The sequence below is a fragment of the Ascaphus truei genome, chromosome 6 (genome assembly GCF_040206685.1).
Source record: "Ascaphus truei isolate aAscTru1 chromosome 6, aAscTru1.hap1, whole genome shotgun sequence".
NCBI classification, from domain to species: domain Eukaryota; kingdom Metazoa; phylum Chordata; class Amphibia; order Anura; family Ascaphidae; genus Ascaphus; species Ascaphus truei.
The window spans coordinates 132009053-132027406 of record NC_134488.1 but is presented as its reverse complement, the minus strand read 5'-3'; the positions used below and the strand labels follow the sequence as shown (position 1 = coordinate 132027406).

The window sequence follows — 18354 nt, the reverse complement described above, 5'->3', positions numbered from 1 at the left end:
CTTCTCTCTCTCACTTCTCTCCCCATGCCCTCCCCATGTGCCCTTTTTTACTCTCGCTTTTTCCTCCTATCCTCGGCTCTCTCTACCACTCCCTCTCTTTTCACGGTCTCACCCCCTTTTCCTTACCTTGTCCGCCTCTCTTTTCCTTCGCCCCATCTCATCTTCATTTGTCCCTCTTAAGCTCTCCTTTCCTTCTATATCCATCTCTTGCCCCATCTATCTCCCACTCTTTACTCTATTCGTCTTTCTCTCCCTCCCTTTAAACACGTTCTCGCCCTCCCTCCTTCTTCCCACCCATCCGTCATCCCCCACAGCGTGGACCCCCCCTCACCATCCCCCGGTCCACGCTGTGCACCCCCGGTCCCCGCTGCGCACACCCCGGGTCCCCGCTGCGCACACCCCGGGTCCCCGCTGCACACACACCCACTTCCCGCTGCACCCCCCGGTCCCTGCTGCTCACCCCCCCCCCGGTCCCCGCTGCACACACCACCGGTCCCCGCTGCACCACCCCAGTCCCTGCTGCTCACATTCTGCCCCCCCCTGGTCCCCGCTGTGCACACCCCCTGTCCCTGCTGCGCACATACCCCGTCCCCGCTGCGCACACCTCCCCCCCCCCCCGGTCCACGCTGCGCACCCCCTGGTCCCCGCTGCGCACCCCCCGGTCCCCGCTGTGCACACCCCGGGTCCCCACTGCGCACACACCCACTTCCCGCTGCACCCCCCGGTCCCCGCTGCTCAACCCCCTCCCCCGGTCCCCGCTGCACACACCACCGGTCCCCGCTGCACCCCCCCAGTCCCTGCTGCGCACACACCCCCTGTCCCCGCTGCGCACACTTCCCCCCCCCCCCGGTCCCCACTGCGCACACCCCCGGTCCCTGCAGCGCACACCCCCGGTCCCTGCACACACACACACACACACACACACACACACACACACACACAAACACACACACACACACACACACACACACACACACACACACACACACACACACACACACACACACACACACACACACATTGCACAGAAGAGGAGATAAGGGCTTGTCTGAATTAGATCACAAGTTATCTATATTACCAACACAAGTTCAGCTTGTGTATTCTGATCTGTGTGGTTGATTTGAAGTGCTGGTTGTTTAAAGTGTGTGCTGTTAGAAACAGAAGCAGTTTGAACAAGGAAGCGGTTAAACAAGGTATAGTATATTGAAGTATAGTTTACTGTTAGTACTTATAACCTTCATACAGTACCGACACACTTTATCCGAGTGTGGTCGGTACCGCAAGCCGGGAAATCTCCCGGCTTGCTAGTGGCCGCCCCTCGTCATAGACGCGCGGTCACGCGTTATCGGGAGCGTGCGCCCCCTGCACGCGCGTCCAGGGGCTCCCCGAGGGAGCCCTGGTGTCCCGCGATCGCGGGACAGCGGCAGGGGGTTCCGGGGGACCCGGCGGACCCGGCAGCGGTAGGGAGAGCGCCCCGATCGGAGGGCGCTCTTCCGCTGCTTCGGCGCGCGCCCGTCACTCTCGGGCGCGCGCCAGGCTACTGCTGCGGCAGAGAACGGGCAAATGCTCGAATAAACTCTGCCGCAGCAGTAGTTGTTAGAATGAGCATGATTGAAAATGCCACTCAATGCACATCTTGCCACATATATGTGCACTTGGAGCAGCTGTTCCAAGGAGCATACTGCTGTGGGAAGTGTGAGCGGGTGGTCTCTTTAGAGTCAGAGATTGCTGATCTGAAGAGGCAACTTGCAACTTGCAATATTGAGGGACATTGGCAATCTTGAAAGGGGTTTAGAGCTCACTGAGCAGGCCCTTGCTTCGACTAGTGGTGCAGATGGTGGCGCTGTTAGTGAGGAGCAGTTAGGTAGCTTGGTTTCTGTTAGTGAGGAGCAGGTAGGTAGCTGGGTGACAGTTAGAATGGGAAGCAGGGGCAATAGGGAGAGGCAGGTCGTTTCTGAGCTGACACATCCCAATAGATTTGCCATGTTGAGTGAAGATATTGGGAATGTTGGGGCAGAAATGGCAAGGCTGGGGGAGACTAATTCCTCTAGCAGCCAGGGGAATAGTTCCTCCAGCACAGTGGGGACTCCGGATGCTCAGATACAAAGAAAGATTATGGTGGTAGGGGACTCCATTATTAGGAAGGTAGATAGGGCAATCTATTGTCAGGACCGCGTGAACCGAACAGTTTGTTGTCTCCCGGGTGCTCGGGTTCGGCACATTGCGGATCGGGTAGACAGATTGTTGGGGGGCTGGGATTGACCCGGCGGTCTTGGTACACGTTGGCACCAATGACAAAGTTAGTGAAAGATGGAGGGTCCTAAAAAATGATTACAGGGATCTAGGCCAAAAGCTTAAGGCAAGGACCTCCATGGTAGTATTTTCTGAAATACTACCAGTGCCATGCGCTACCGCAGGGAGAGAGTGAGAGGTCAGGGAGGTTAATGCATGGCTGAGAAAGTGGTGCAGGAAAGAGGGGTTTGGGTTTGAGAGCACTGGGACTCCTTTTCTGAGAAGTGCCATCTATATTCTAGGGACGGATTGCATCTCAATGAAGAGGGATCTTCTGTGCTAGGGGGGGGGGATGCTAAAAAGGTTGGAGGAGATTTTAAACTAGGATGGAGGGGGGAGGGGAATGAAACAGATAATTAACTAAATGGAATAGAGGAGGATACAAGGTGGTATGGAGGTAGAATGGGGGCAAGTGCAAGTTTGACAAGCAGTGAGACACCCATAGTAAATACAGATAATGCTAGAAAACTTCTAAAGACTAAACCAAGTGGGAGCAGAAAGGAAGGAGCAGATAAGATAATAGTACAGGCTGAAAAAAACCTTAAATGCATGCTTGCTAATGCAAGAAGCCTGACAGATAAAATGGGGGAGCTTGAATTAATAGCTGCAAGGGAGCAGTATGATATCAACAGCTTTACTGAAACATGGTGGGATGAAACTCATGACTGGACAGTTAATTTAGAGCGTTATTCCCTTTTTCGGAAGGATCGAACAAATAGAAGGGGAGGTGGAGTACGTTTATATGTTAAACCGGATCTAAAACCTATTATAAGGGAAGATGTTTATGAAGGGAATGATGAAAATGTAGAGACCTTGTGGATAGAAATTAGCAGTGGAGGTAAAAGTATAAAGAAAATGTTTGTAGGGATATGCTATAAACCACCAAATATCTGTGAGATTGGGGAAATCTAAAATACTTTTGCAAATGGAGAAGACATCAAAACTGTGTCACGTTTGCATAATGGGGGATTTTAATTATCCATTTGGCAATGAGATTAGCATTACAACAAAAAGAAACAGGTTTTTGGGGGTGCTTAAAGACAATTATATGACCCAATTTAATGAGGAACCAACCAGGAGAGGGGCAGTTCTGGATTTGGTCATATCAAACAATGTAAAGGTAATAACAAATATTCAAGTCCTGGAACATTTGGGTAACAGTGATCATAACATGGTCTCATTTTAAATAAATGATCAAAAAATAGATTACTTGGGTTCGACAAAGACCTTAAACTTTAGAAAGGCAGATTTTAATAAACTGAGGTCTAATCGACAAGTAATACACTGGGATGATGTTTTTGCAGGGAAAAATGTAGAAGATAAATGGGCAGTCTTTAAAACATTGTTAGAAAAGCACACTTATCAGTGTATACCCTTGGGTAATAAGTATAAAAGAAATAAGTCAAAACCAATGTGGCTAAATAAATAGGAATCGACAAGAAGAGGAAGGCGTTTAGATTCTTTAAGTCAGAAGGGACGGAGACATCGTATCAGAATTATAAGGAATGTAAGAAAAATTGCAAAAGGGCAATCAAATTAGCAAAAATGGATAATGACAAAAGGATTGCAATAGAAAGTAAGGTCAACCCTAAAATGTTCTTTAAGTACCTTAATAACAAAAAAAATGAGAAAAGAAAATATAGGACCCTTTCAGTGTGAGATGGCTAGGCATATTATTAGAGATAAGGAAAAAGCAGAGGTATTAAACAAATTCTTTGCCTCTGTGTTTACCAAGGAAGAATCAAGTTCAATAGTAGTGCCGCAGGAGGAAGCCACAACCTCCATATTAATGAACAATTGGTTAACTGAGGAAGGAGTTCATAAGCGACTTGAAAAATTAAAGTAAATAAGGCACCAGGCCCCGATGGCATACATCCAAGAGTTCTCAAGGAGTTAAGCTCAGTAATAGCCAAACCATTATATTTAATATTCAAGGACACCATTTCCACAGGCTCAGTGCCACAAGATTGGCGTAAAGCAGATGTGGTGTCTATAATTAAAAAGGGAGCTAGTTCACAACCGGAGAATTACAGACCTGTAAGCCTGACTTCAATAGTAGGGAAACTACTTGAAGGTTTAATACGGGATAATATTCAGGAATACCTAATAGAAAACAAAATTATTAGTAATAGTCAGCATGGATTTATGAAGGATAGATCATGCCGAACTAACCTTATTTGTTTCTTTGAGGAGGTAAGTAGGAATTTAGACCAGGGTAATGCAGTTGATGTGGTCTACTTAGATTTTGCAAAGGCTTTTGATACGGTTTCACACAAGAGGTTGGTGTACAAAATAAAGAAAATTGGACTCAGTAATAATATATGCACCTGGATTGAAAACTGGTTAAAGGACAGACAACAGAGGGTTGTCATAAATGGAACTTTTTCAGGTTGGGCTATAGTCGTGAGTGGAGTACCTCGGGAATCGGTACTGGGACCCTGCTTTTAAACTTGTTTATTAATGACCTTGAGGTCGGGATCGAGAGCAAAGTCTCCATCTTTGCTGATGATACTAAATTGTGTAAGGTAATAGAATCAGAGCAGGATGTAATTTCTCTTCAGAAGGACTTGGAGAGACTGGAAACGTGGGCAGGTAAATGGCCGATGTGGTTTAATACAGATAAATGTAAGGTTATGCATTTGGGATGCAAGAATAAAATGGCGAATTACAAATTAAATGGAGATATTTTGGGGGAATCCTTCATGGAGAAGGATTTAGGAGTGCTTGTAGACAGCAGGCTTAGCAATAGTGCCCAAAGTCATGCATTAGCTGCAAAGACAAACAAGATCTTATCTTGCATCAAACGGGCAATGGATGGAAGGGAAGTAAACATAATTATGCCCCTTTACAAAGTATTAGTAAGACCACACGTTGAATATGGAGTACAATTTTGGGCACCAATCCTAAGAAAAGACATTATGGAACTAGAGAGAGTGCAGAGAAGAGCCACCACATTAATAAATGGGATGGACAATTTAACTTATGAGGAGAGGTTTGTGGTGAAAGTTTATACGTCATCATGATTTCATTGGGACTCTTCCCTTTAATGCATTCAGTTTGGTGCAGATATTTTGCCCCAGAATTGCTCCACTTCGGCCTTGATGTACATGTCCCATGGACCCTTATGGTTTTTTCCCCATCAAATTCATATTTTACCGGTAATCCAAGCCAGAAGCCAAACTGTAACCCAAAGACTTTTGGCAAAACCATAATCAAAATATGAAAAATGTTCAGAATCAAAAGTTAAAAACTAAAACTTGGGGTGAAATGTATGTTCGCGGTATCACTGTAATGGAGGGTCCCTACTGGGGCGGCAAAACGGCACCACATCCAGGACACGTTCCCATTTACATCAGTAGGGTTTTTTCCTTGATAGACCGAAGCAATGTTTTTGTCCGAGAAATGCACTGATTTTGCCTTGATACCTTTAACCCTCTCATGCACCTAGCCAGTTTTTGGCTGCAAACCTGGAGCAAAAAAGATTTATTCAGGAAAAATGTCCCATACTATAACGTATTAACTTATCTTTTGAAACATTTGGGACAGGCTTGTTCTCCAGTTTCACCCCACTTTTACAGCCAAGCGATTTTGATACAAAAGCTGTTAATGCAGGGTTTTGGAACCTTTTTTTGGTTAAGGAACCATATAATTATATTGTGAAATTCTGCGGAACCCCAACCCTCTCTAATAGCGCGTCTGAGATCAGAAGCATTGTAAGGAACCCCAACCCTCTCTAATAGCGCGTCTGAGATCAGAAGCATTGTAAGTAACCCCAACCCTCTCTAATAACACGTCTGAGATCAGATGCATTGTAGGGAACCCCAACCCTCTCTATTGGCACGTCTGAGATCAGTTGCATTGTAAGGAACCCCAACCCTCTCTAATGGAACGTCGGAGATCAGATGCATTGTAAGGATCCCCAACCCTCTCTAATTGCGTGTCTGAGATCAGATGCATTGTAAGGAACCCCAACCCTTTCTAACAGCGGGTCTGAGATCAGATACATTGTACGGATCCCCAAACCTCTCTAATAGCACATATGAGATCAGATGCATTGTAAGGAACCCCAACCCTCTCTAATAGTCTATCTGAGATCAGATGCATTGTTAGGAACCCCAACCCTCTCTAATAGCGTGTCTGAGATCAGATGCATTGTAAGTAACCCCAACCCTCACTATACTGTAGTAACAGCGCGTCTGAGATCAGATGCATTGTAAGGAACCCCAACCCTCTCTAATAGCGCACCTGAGATCAGATGCATTGTAAGGAACCCCAACCCTCTCTAACAGCGCGTCTGAGATCAGATGCATTGTTAGGAACCCCAACCCTCTCTAATAGCGCGTCTGAGATCAGATGCATTGTAAGGAACCCCAACCCTCTCTAATACTAGCGTGTCTGATATCGGATCTATTGTAAGGAACCCCAACCCTCTCTAATTGTGTGTCTGAGATCAGATACATTTTTAGGAACCCCAACCCTCTCTAATAGCGCGTCTGAGATCAGATCTATTGCAAGGAACCCCAACCCTCTCTAATAGTGTGTCTGAGATCAGATGCATTGTTAGGAACCCCAACCCTTTCTTATAGCGCGTCTGAGACCTGATGCATTGTAAGGATCCCCAACCCTCTCTCCCCATTTTTACTCACAAGATTCTCCCTATGTGTTATATCTCATTATAATCTGTGCACCATGTAACCCTCCCTAAATCCTCCTATTGATGCTCCCCACGCTAGGGCAGACAGAGCTAAATGTTGTCACAGAGGGGAGCATATGATCCAGGAAAAAGTGAAGCAATTCTCCTGCAAAAACAAACTGCAACATATGTGTCAAAGAAGAAAATCCCATTGAAAGTATTATTATTATTTTCCTTGATATATCTGGGGGGGGGGGGGGGGGGCGGGGAAGGGGGGTGTTTGCCCCAGATTTGCTCCACTTTTGCCTTGATACTTGTGCGGAATCCCCAAGTATTTTTCCCGAAATTGCCTTGATACATAGGGGAATATTTACTAAGGTGTAGCGGCTGCTAAAATACTGTAAAATTCATGCAAAAAACAGCAATCAAAGGAAAGGAATCCCATGGAAAGTAAGGGGAGTTTGAATAGATTTGGTGCAATCCTTTTGCACAGACTGTGCCGGGAGACGCCGGTAAATAACCCTGTAAGATCCCATCCTATTTATCGGGACCTTCTCATTACTGTAGATATAAAGTATTGGTGATGAATCAAAGAAAATGTGGAGCTAAATTGATGTAAAATTGCATCATTTCTATCTTGCATCTTTCTGTCAATGTATCGGGGGTCTTCCCTCCTGGGCACCGGCTTGTACTTTGGGGGACTGACAATAAGAAGAGTTAGGCCTCGTTCAGGGTGCTGGCTTCGGAGGGAGGGCGTGCTTACGTGCGGGCGGCCTTCCGAAACAATGTATTTAAAGTTAATTGTTGTTGTCAGGGTAGCAGCTGCCCTGTCTCCGAAGTACGGAGTTGACGCTGGCTACAGTTTCAATAAACAACCCAAGTCGTTTTTTGAAGCTGCAGCAGCGTCACTGGGACCTCGGCAGCCAATGGAATCATTCTAGAGAATGATTTCAAGACAGCAACTTCGATCCCTAACCTCAGGTCTGTAGCCCCGCCCCCTCCCCAACTCCTGAAAAAGTCTGCTGGGGAGGATGAACACACATCGCCCAGCAAACTGCCGCCCGCCCTCCCTCCAACTCCTGCCTCTGGCACCCTGAACGAGGCCTTAGGGTGGAGTTAGGGAGCAGTTGGGAGGAAGTTAGGGAGAGTTGGGAGGGCATTTGGGGTGAGTTGGGGAGGAGATAAGGAGGAGTTGGGCGGGTTAGTGAGGAGTCGGAGGGGTAGTCAGGGGGAGTTACATGAGGCGCACATTATAATAAGATGAGGCAAACTCTGCGTTTCTTTTTTATCTTGCATTTGCATCAAAAAAACTCTGTCAGATCTGAATTGGCGCAAACTTTTCTGCCCTAATGTTTACACTTTCTTTACGTTGATACATCTCTCCATAACCTCTTATAGACACCAGCATAATCTCTGTGCTTCCTCCTTTCAGCCTGTCCTGGTTATCACTGGCACCTTCTTGGCTCGGTCTCCGACCATGTGCTTTGCAACCAACATATTCTTCCAGACAGCGCCACCTAGTGAAACTATTTGCAGCAAGTTCGAAAATCATAAGGTTGTTTATGGAAAATGCAGCATTAGATTAATCAAAGACATCAATCAATCAATCAATGAATCAATAATAAACAGAAACAAAACATTTTGTAACAGAAATCTGGTGAAGTTGTTTAAATGACCATTTGACCTGGAATAATACAATAAAGATGCTCACTTGTTTGGATTTTCATTTAAAAAATGTGTTCCAGTCTATTTTGGGCAAACAAAGGGGAAAAACAAATACGAATAGAGACACAGAATATGATCCATATCCCGACTGACACGAAGTGCCATTTACGGACACTCCCCAAGTAGCAAGCTTGGGCAGGTGCGCACAATTGGAGGCATTGTTGCAGGAAGAAAATGCCCAAGATTTGCACCAAAATTGCCTTGATACATAGGGGGTTATCATCTCTCAGAGTCTCCCAGCTGCAAAACTGGAGCAAAAGAACTTTCCAGTGGGATTTTCTTTGTATGATACATTTGGTGCAGTGTATTACACCTCTTTTGCAGCCAGCAGACTTTAATACATCAGCCCCTCCCCCCAAACCTAGTACACGGGTCTCACGGGCATATGTACCAAGGCAAAATTGGTGCAGTAAAAGGAAAACATTCAATTGAAATCAACAGGATTTTGCCCCGGAATTGTACCACATTTGCCTTGATACATATGTCCCAAAGTCACCCGGCTGCAAAACTGGAGCCAAAAAACCTGCACCATGTTTATTAAAGCAAGAAATCCCATTGTATTATATAAGCTGGTAATAGACAATATGATAAACGTCAAGGGTCGCATGTGCAGCATCTGAGGCCCTCGAGCCCTCAAAAGGGTCGCACGTTACCCAAATATATATGGTGCACAGGCACGCGGGACGCTGCAGCCGTGGGAAGGAGCTTCTCCCCACCCCCTGCAGTGAGCTGCATAATAATGCCGGCGTGTTGGTGAATACTGTCCCGCCCCTCTCACGCGGGGGTGGTTAGCAAAGGGGAGGAGTGGGGAGTACAGTACACACGGTATCAACGCACTCTTACTAAGCAGACGAGGGATGGGGGAGAAACCATGATCCACGCCGGCAACATCTCTGTCCCCTCTGCGCTGGGGAGAAATGGCTGCTGGGGCAGCTAGAGATTTTGGCCCCAGGTGAAGCTCTTGAGGGTTGCATGCAGCCCCATTGTCACCTTTTTCCCACAAATGCTATACAACCTTTTGCCTTGATAAAGCTAGTGCAATTTTCTGCACCTGTTTTGCAGCCAGCAGACATAACCCCCTAAATGTCAACCAAGCTATTTGTCATAAACTGGCATGTTATGCTATATAATGATATTCAGTGTAAAGTCATATGTACTGTATCACTGTGTCATGTTCCAAGTTTTATTTTATGTCCTGATACCAGTGTGTTTAATAACACCTGTAGTATTCAATACATATGTAACCCCACATCAAAACATCATGAGATAATAAGACAGAAAGTGCTTGTTCAGAAGAGCTTACAATCTAATGGAGGTTGGTGTCTCATTTTTTTAATAGTATTAAAGATGCTGACTGTTTTTTTCTCTTCTCCTAGTACTTCTTCTGCTATACTTTTCCCACCACAAGGATGGAGAACATCACCACTAAAACCCCGACCTCCACCTCCTTCGACATCTCATCCAGCGTGACGGACGATTATGATTATGAGACATACCAGGAGCATATACGCATTGCAAACATCATACATATTTTCTCTATGTTTATCTATGCTGTGGCCTTCGTGTTTGGAACAATTGGGAATGGTTTGGTGATCTGGATCACTGGCTTCAAGATGAAGAAGACGGTGAACACTGTGTGGTTCCTCAACCTGGCCATTGCTGACTTTATCTTCACCTTCTTCCTGCCCCTAAGCATTGCCTACATAGCCCTTGGATTCCACTGGCCCTTTGGAAAATTAATGTGCAAGATTAACAGTACCATTGCATTTCTCAACTTGTTTGCCAGTGTCTTCCTTCTCACAGTCATCAGCATGGATCGCTGTATTTCTGTGGTTCTCCCGGTGTGGTCTCAGAACCACAGGACACCCAATCTGGCTTCCGTAGTAGCTTTGGTTGTTTGGTGTCTTGCCCTCATTGTCAGTTCACCTTATTTTGCCTTCCGAGACATAAAAGTTCAAGAAGATGTGACCTACTGCTACAACAACTATGCGTACTCTGCCGACTCTACGAATGAGAACGATGAGACTCTGGTGAGACTGAGATATAGAGCTCAGGTGATAACCAGATTCATCCTAGGTTTCTTCATTCCTTTCATTGTCATTGTCTCCTGTTACACAGTGATTGCATTGCGGCTCCACATGAACAACCTCGCCACATCCACCAAGCCATTCAAAATCATTGTAGCTGTGCTGATTTCATTCTTTGTCTGTTGGTTCCCTTACCAGGTCCTTTCCTTTGTGGAATTGTCCAATTACCCAGCTGATGACTTTCTGTCTAAGGTTGTGTTCATTGGGGTCCCCATAACCTCCAGCCTTGCCTTCCTAAATAGCTGTGTTAACCCCTTTCTGTATGTCTTCGTTGGCCGGGATTTCAGGAAGAATTTCCGGAGGTCCATTCTGTCCATCTTTGAGGGAGCCTTCAGTGAGGACTCTGTTCCAGCAGAGTCCAAGGACAAGACAACTTCCACCTCTGTCTCCAATGTGGTTTGAAATGTAAACGTGTGGCGAAAGGGAAGGAGGAAGTTCTAAATGGTGAAAGAGAACTGTACTATATAAGGATCGTAATGTTTACTTTTACTAAACAGTACTACACCATAGCATGGCTTAAGGCCCGTTTACGGTTTACTAAACCCACCCCTAAAAATCTTACAGAACAGCTGCACACTTCAAAAGCTATCTGTGGATATGGATTAAATACACTTTATTCCATCTACCTGTAGTGCTGTGTCTCCTGCCCTGGCCATTTGATTTTGGTGAAGTATCATATATATATACAGTATCTCTAGGGGAGTGCAGGTGGGGCTCACGATGTGCGTTTGTATAAAAGAATGGAGTCATCTTCCTGGTATATGATCGCCTGGGTCATCCCAATATATATAACTAACTGTATAAAGTAGGATGTACATGTATGTATGTATGTATATATTCTGTACGTTTGTTTATGTGTGTATATGTGTGTATATATACAAAACACACTTAGATATGACTGAAATTAAAATATATATATATATCACTTGGCCTCCAGAAGCATTGATTTGAAATACTTTGCTGGGCCTCTGGCAGCAAACGGATTAATCTTCCTGTATATTACACTGGCAGCCTCTGTAACCCCTGCCCCCCCCCCCCCTACCACACACACATAGAATCTTGCGCCCCTGCTGTATATTACACTGGCAGCCTCTGTAACCCCCACCCCTCCTCCCCCCCTCACACATAGAATCTCGCTCCCCTGCTGTATATTACACTGGCAGCCTCTGTTTTGGGCTCCGCACATCAGCTCTGCTTTACCACTAACACAGGTCACTTCCCATTGGATGTAACTGAGTCACATGATAAACACTGAGATCTCTTAGGCCTCGTTCAGGGTGCCAGAGGCAGGAGTTGGAGGGAGGGCGTTCGGGAGGGAGGGCGGCAGATTGTGTGTTCATCCCCAGCAGACTTTTTCAGGAGGTGAAGAGGGGCGGGGCTACAGACAGCAGGTTAGGGATCGAGGCTGCAGTCTTGAAATCATTCTTAAGAATGATTTCATTGGCTGCCGAGGTCCCAGTGACGCTGCTGCAGCTTCAAAAAATGAATTTTTGTTTATTGAAACTGTAGCCAGCGTCAACTCCAGGCTTCGGAGACAGGGCAGCTGCTACCCTGACAACCAGTATTCAATTTGAATACTTTGTGTCCCACGGCAGCTCGCACGGCAGCACGCCCTCCCTCCGAAGCTTGCACCCTGAACGAGGCCTTAGGCATAGTGCTGCAAAGCACACGCACACACACACACGCACACACACACTGTGAACTGGGCCGGTGACACAGGGCACTGCTTCTCAGGATGACCTTGTTGAGGGATATTTAGCAAAGTCCCCAAATGGATTAGATGATATTTGTTATTGTCTGTCTATGGACGCTGAACATATGCTATCATCTATACTATAATTCTAAGTTTTCCGTTTGTTTGTATGTCAGAAGCATCGATATCTCACAAACGGCACCACGTAGCACAACAAAACTTTCACTGTACATTCTGCTGCGGATTTGTAGGTCAACGCAACTATTTTGAGCTTCCAATGTGACTCACCTCCAAATTATGGACATTCTAATGTCCAGCCAATCTCTTAGTGCAAGGGTGGGGGGCGTGGCTACTAAGGGAGTGGGAGTGTCAGTGCTTTAGTGCTGTGTGTGTCTGATGTGAGATGTGCAGGGGAGATGTGCTGGAGAGGGGGAGAAAACGGAGTGAGTGGGGGTGGAGGGAAAATGGAGTGAGTGAGGGGGGAAGAAAATGGAGTAAGAGAGTGGGGGAAGAAAACAGAGTGAGCGATTGGGGGAAGAAAATGAAGTAAGTGACCGGGGGAAGAAAACAGAGTTAGTGAGTGAGTGGGGAAAGAAAATGGAGGGAGTGAGTGGGGAAGAAAATGGAGTGAGTGAGTGGGGGGAGAAAACGGAGTGAGTGAGTTGGGGAAGAAAATGGAGTGAGTGAGTGGGGAAAGAAAATGGAGTGAGTGAGTGGGGGAAGAAAACGGAGTGAGTGAATGGGGGGGAGAAAACAGTGATTATGGGGGGAAGAAAACAGAGTGAGTGAGTGGGGGGAGAAAACAGAGTGAGTGGGGAAGAAAACAGAGTGAGTGAGTGGGGGAAGAAAACGGAGTGAGTGGGGGGGGCGGAAACAGAGTGAGTGGAGGGGAGAAAACAGAGTGAGTGGGGGGGGGAATGGAGTGAGTGGGGGAGGAGAAAACGGAGTGAATGGGGGGAGAAGAAAATGGAGTGAGTGGGGAGGAGAAAACGGAGTGAGTGGGGGAGGAGAAAACAGAGTGAGTGGGGGGAGGAGAAAACAGTGAGTGGGGGGAGGAGAAAATGGAGTGAGTGGAGGGGGGAAACAGTGAGTGGGGGGAGACAACAGAGTGAGTGGGGTGGGGGGAGAAAATGGAGTGAGTGGGGGAAACAGAGTGAGCAGGGGAAACGGAGTGAGTGGGGGGGAACGGAGTGTGTGGGGGGAGAAAATGGAGTGAGTGGGGGGGAAGAAAACAGAGTGAGGGGATGGGGGGAGAAAACAGAGTGAGTGGGGGAGAAAATGGAGTGAGGGGGGAGAAAACAGAGTGAGTGGGGGGGAGAAAACAGTGTGTGGGGGGGAGAAAATGGAGTGAGTGGGGGGAGATGTACTGGAGGGGGGAGAAAACGAAGTGAGTGGGGGGAGAAAATGGAGTGAAGGGGGATGAAATTGAGGTGAGTGAAGGAGGAAGAAAACAGAGTGAGGGTGAGAGAAAACAGAGTGAGGTGGGGAAGAAAACAGAGTGAGTGAGTGGAGGAAGAAAACAGAGTGAGTGAGTGGGGGAAGAAAACAGAGTGAGTGAGTGGGGGAAGAAAATGGAGTGAGGGAGTGAGTGAGGGAAGAAAACAATGTGAGTGAGTGGGGGAAGAAAACGGTGTGAGTGAGTGGGGGAAGAAAACGGAGTGAGGGGGTGAGAAAACGGAGTGGGGGTGGGAGAAAATGGAGTGAGTGGGGGGAGAAAACGGAGTGAGTGGTGGGGAAGGAAACAGAGTGGGTGAGGGGGAGAACATGGAGTGAGGGGGAGAAAACAGAGTGAGTGAGGGGGGGGGGAAATGGAGTGAGTAAGGGGATGGAGAAAACAGAGTCAGTGAGGGAGGGGGGAGAAAATGGAGTGAGGGGGGGAGAAAAATGAGTGATGGGGAAACGTAGTGAGGGGGGAACTGAGTGAGTAGGGGGAGAGAACGGAGTGAGGGTGGCAATGGAGTGAGGGGGGGAACAGAGTGAGGGGGTGAACCGAGTGAGGGGGGAACTGAGTGAGGGGGGGAATGGAGTGGGAGGTGGGGGATGGAGTGGGAGGGAGGGAAACGGAGTGGGAGGAGGGACACAGAGTGGGAGGGGGAGAAAGGATAGAAGGGGTATATAGAGAGAGAGAGGGTAAGGGAGAGAAAGGAGAGGAGGAAGGGAGAAAGAGGGGGGGAGGCAGAGAGAGAGAGGGGGAAGAGGGGGTCGGGAGAGAGGGGGCAGGAGAGAGAAATGGGGGGAGAGAGAGAGAGCAATGGGGGAGAGAGGGGAGGGAAGGTTGTAGAGGGAAAATGGAGACACAGAGAGACACACACACACAAAGAGACACAAGGAGACACACACAGACAGACACACATAGACAGACACAGACACACAGACAGAAAGACAGACACACACACACACATACAGACACAGAGACAGCCCCCTCCCCTAATAGCCACCCACCCCGCTCCTGCTCTAAAAAAAATTCAGGACAGCCGATTGCTCATGCTTGGAGAGCTGGTGACGTCACTGCTCTCAAGCATGAGCAAGCTCAGCGGAAGCGTGGCCGCAGCCTAAAGCAGCGTGGGGAGGTGTGCCGGCAGCGGAGGGGAGGGGGGCAGCAGTGGGGGGGAGGGGGCAGGGAGATGTGCCAGCAGCAAGGGGAGATGCGGCAGCAGTGGGGAGAGAGGGGGGGGCGGGGAGATGTGTCGACAGCGAGGGGAGATGCGGCAGCAGCATGGGAGATGTGCCAGCAGCGGGAGGGGGGGGGGGGGGGGGAGAAGATGTGCCGGCAGTGGGGGAGGGGGGGAGATATGTTGGCAGTAGGGGGTTGAGGAGATGTGCCGGCAGCGGGGGGCGGGGGGGAGATGTACCAACGGGGGGGGGGGGGGGGATGTGGCGGCAGCAGGGGACGATGTAACAGCCAGGGGTGGAGAGATACATTCCCCGGGCGAAGCCGGGTACAAAAGCTAGTAGTATTAATAAAACCATACAAACTACAGTATCAATACCTCCTGTGCCTCGCCTCCTCATTCAGTCCCAACGCCAGATCTGTCTTCTAAGTCCTTGCTGAAGCTGATATCTTTTCAAAAAAATACTTATTTAGCCATAGAAGAAGAAGCCGACGTTTTGGCTGTCACAGCAGAATTGGTCATAAACCCGGCATACCTATTATTACAGGTATGGATAGACTCACTGAACAAATATCAGGCTTAGTGGAGCATATCCTCAAACCTTTAGTCACAAGCACCAACAGCTTCATACTGTACAAGATACCACAGATTTTCTCAATAACCTTAACAACATCAACCAACTACCATCCAACACACTGCTAGTTACCATGGATGTAGAATCCCTTTACAGCAACATCCCCCACAAGGATGGTATTGAGGCATGCCTGCAATTCCTTACAACATCTCCCCAGAAGTGCAGCGTTGAAGTAATTACCAAACGGATAAAATACATCCTCACACACAACTACTTCAGCTTCAACAAGGAAATGTACCTACAACTAATGGGTACTGCAATGGGTACCAAGATGGCACCACAATATGTCAATCTTTTCATGGCAAATCTTGAACAAAGATTACTAACTACATGTCCCCACAAACCCTACAAATACTACAGATACATTGATGACCTGTTTATAACATGGACAGAGAGTGAAGGACACCCAAAACAATTCCACGAGTCCCTCAACTCATTCCATCCATCAATTAAACTCAAAATGGATTATTCGTCAAACCTACAGTAGTAAACTTTCTAGATTCAACAGTAATGCTGATAAAGGGCAAACTACACACATCTGTATACAAGAAACCTACAGACAGATGCAGTTACTGTAACGAGTGCTCACCACAAACAGGACAGGACCGCAGGGCTGAGGTGGGGATGTTAGAGTACACCGACCAACAACCGCGCAACCGCGTCCGGATTGCAGAGTCGTAGTCGTGTAGCTGGTTCAGGGTAGGAGAGGTCAGCTTTGTCGTGATACTCGCCGTGGTCTGGGATTGGAGAAGTCGGATGGTCATTGCGTGTAGCCTAGGTCCAGGAATAGAGAGGTCAGAATGGTCGTTTGCGTAGACGAGGTCCAGGCGTCAGAGAAGGTAGAAGTTCGGGTACAGGCTGAGGTCTGAGGCAAAGGTAAACAAGGCAAAATGCAAGAGCAAATAGCAGGGCAGCAGGCTACTAGTGGCAAGAACTTTAAACATAAACTCAAGTTTTATGCTCAGCCAATTTGCATCATTGCTGGCTGAGCATATAAGGAGAAGGAAGCCAATGAGAAGGCTCCTGCAGGCTGTGAGTCATGCATAATTAGACGTAAGCTGTCCACTGGTAGGCCTTCACCTTGAGAAAGGCAGTATTGTACTGCCGAAACGTTGGTTTTCATGGCACATTAAATCCTTGTTGCTGATTAAGACCGTGTGCCTACTTCTTTACTACCTAAGGGGCAGGGTGTATCACAGCTGTGGAGCAATTGGCAGCATTAACCCCTCGAGTGCCCCTGGTATTGCGGCACCGACGTGAAATAGGCGGAGTCTAGGTCCGGACCTGGTAGGAGTACTGCGGCAGTGGCACGCAGCGCACGTATCGAGAGGCGTCGCCAAAAGCATCACAGGATGCGTCACGAGGGCGGAGCCTAGGTCCAATCCTCACAGTTACCTCCACAACTCCAGCTTCCATCCCACTCATACAAAACAAGGTGTCATACACAGCCAGGCTATAAGATACCACCGCATATAGTCTGACACTGAAGACAGAAACAGGCATCTCACAACCCTGACCGAATCGTTCAGACAGAAGGGATACAAACCAAAGACCATTGCCAGAACTATTACATCTGCACTAAAAGCCCCACGAGAACACCTGCTACAATACAGACAGAAAGAACCTACCACACGCATACCACTAGTGACCACATACAACCCTACCCTAGAGGGTATACGAAAAATAATCAAAGATCTGCAACCCATGCTGGCAGAGGATGGTACATTAAAAGAAATCTTTCCCAAACCTCCCATTCTTGCATTACGGTAACCACCAAACCTCAAACAGAAATTAGTCAACAGAAAACTTCACAACGATCTTAAATACACTGATAATGGCACAAAACCGTGCAACAACAAACGCTGCAAACTCTGCAAACATATATGCCAAGATCCCACAGCCAGTCACAACTATGGAACATGCAATGTTAAAGGATCATACTGCGGCACATCCAGGAATGTAGTATATATAATTCAATGTAACAAATGTGACCAAGGATGCAACATTGGGGAAACCAGACAAAAACTACAAGGAAGAATGAATATGCACAGACACTCCATCACGAAGAAGGAAGACACTGCTCACCAGTGGGACATCATTTCTCACAACCATATCATTCCATAAATGATTTACAAATCAAAATCCTCAATGGAATGTTGAAACGCACCCAAGAACGGAAAACATTTGAACTCAGAATGATAAGACTCATTGACACCAAAACAAGAGGACTTAATGCGGATATGGGGTTTCTCACACACTATCACAATTGTTTGTAAGTATCCTGCCTCTCTGTCAATGTTCTTATCCACAACTTCCCCCCACCCCTCCGCAGCATCCCCTTCCCCCTCCATGCTGTTCCTTGTCACCGTTTTATTACCCTTCCAATGTCTTCAGACATCCCTTTCTCACGCTACCTTATCTACATCTTTTTCCTGCTTTCCGAACCTCTGTTTTAGCCATAGATTCCTTTGTAAACCAGCATTGCTGACCTGAGGAAGAGAGGAGAACTCTTGAAAGTTTGTCCTATGACATAAATTGTTTGTCCAAATAAAAAAGGTATCATCTAATACTGAAGAACCCATTTATTCTGCACTGTCGACTATCGCAATTGCACTAACACGGCTATTTCTGTTATATATATACTTGTATAGTAGGGGAAATGGAGGAGGGGAGAGCTC

General features: G+C 47.3%; 1 protein-coding gene across 3 annotated transcripts in view; it reads left to right on the top strand.

The window, feature by feature from the left end:
* Positions 1–11662, top strand: part of LOC142497921 (chemerin-like receptor 1) — a 17535-nt gene extending 5873 nt beyond the window's left edge. For all 3 annotated transcript variants that reach the window (XM_075606374.1, XM_075606372.1, XM_075606373.1), the window contains one exon: positions 10027–11662. In XM_075606374.1, coding sequence (XP_075462489.1) covers positions 10060–11139 — 1080 coding nt within the window. In that variant the 5' untranslated portion in view covers positions 10027–10059 and the 3' untranslated portion in view covers positions 11140–11662. The remainder of the gene's footprint in view (positions 1–10026) is intronic.
* The last annotated feature ends 6692 nt before the right edge of the window (positions 11663–18354 follow it).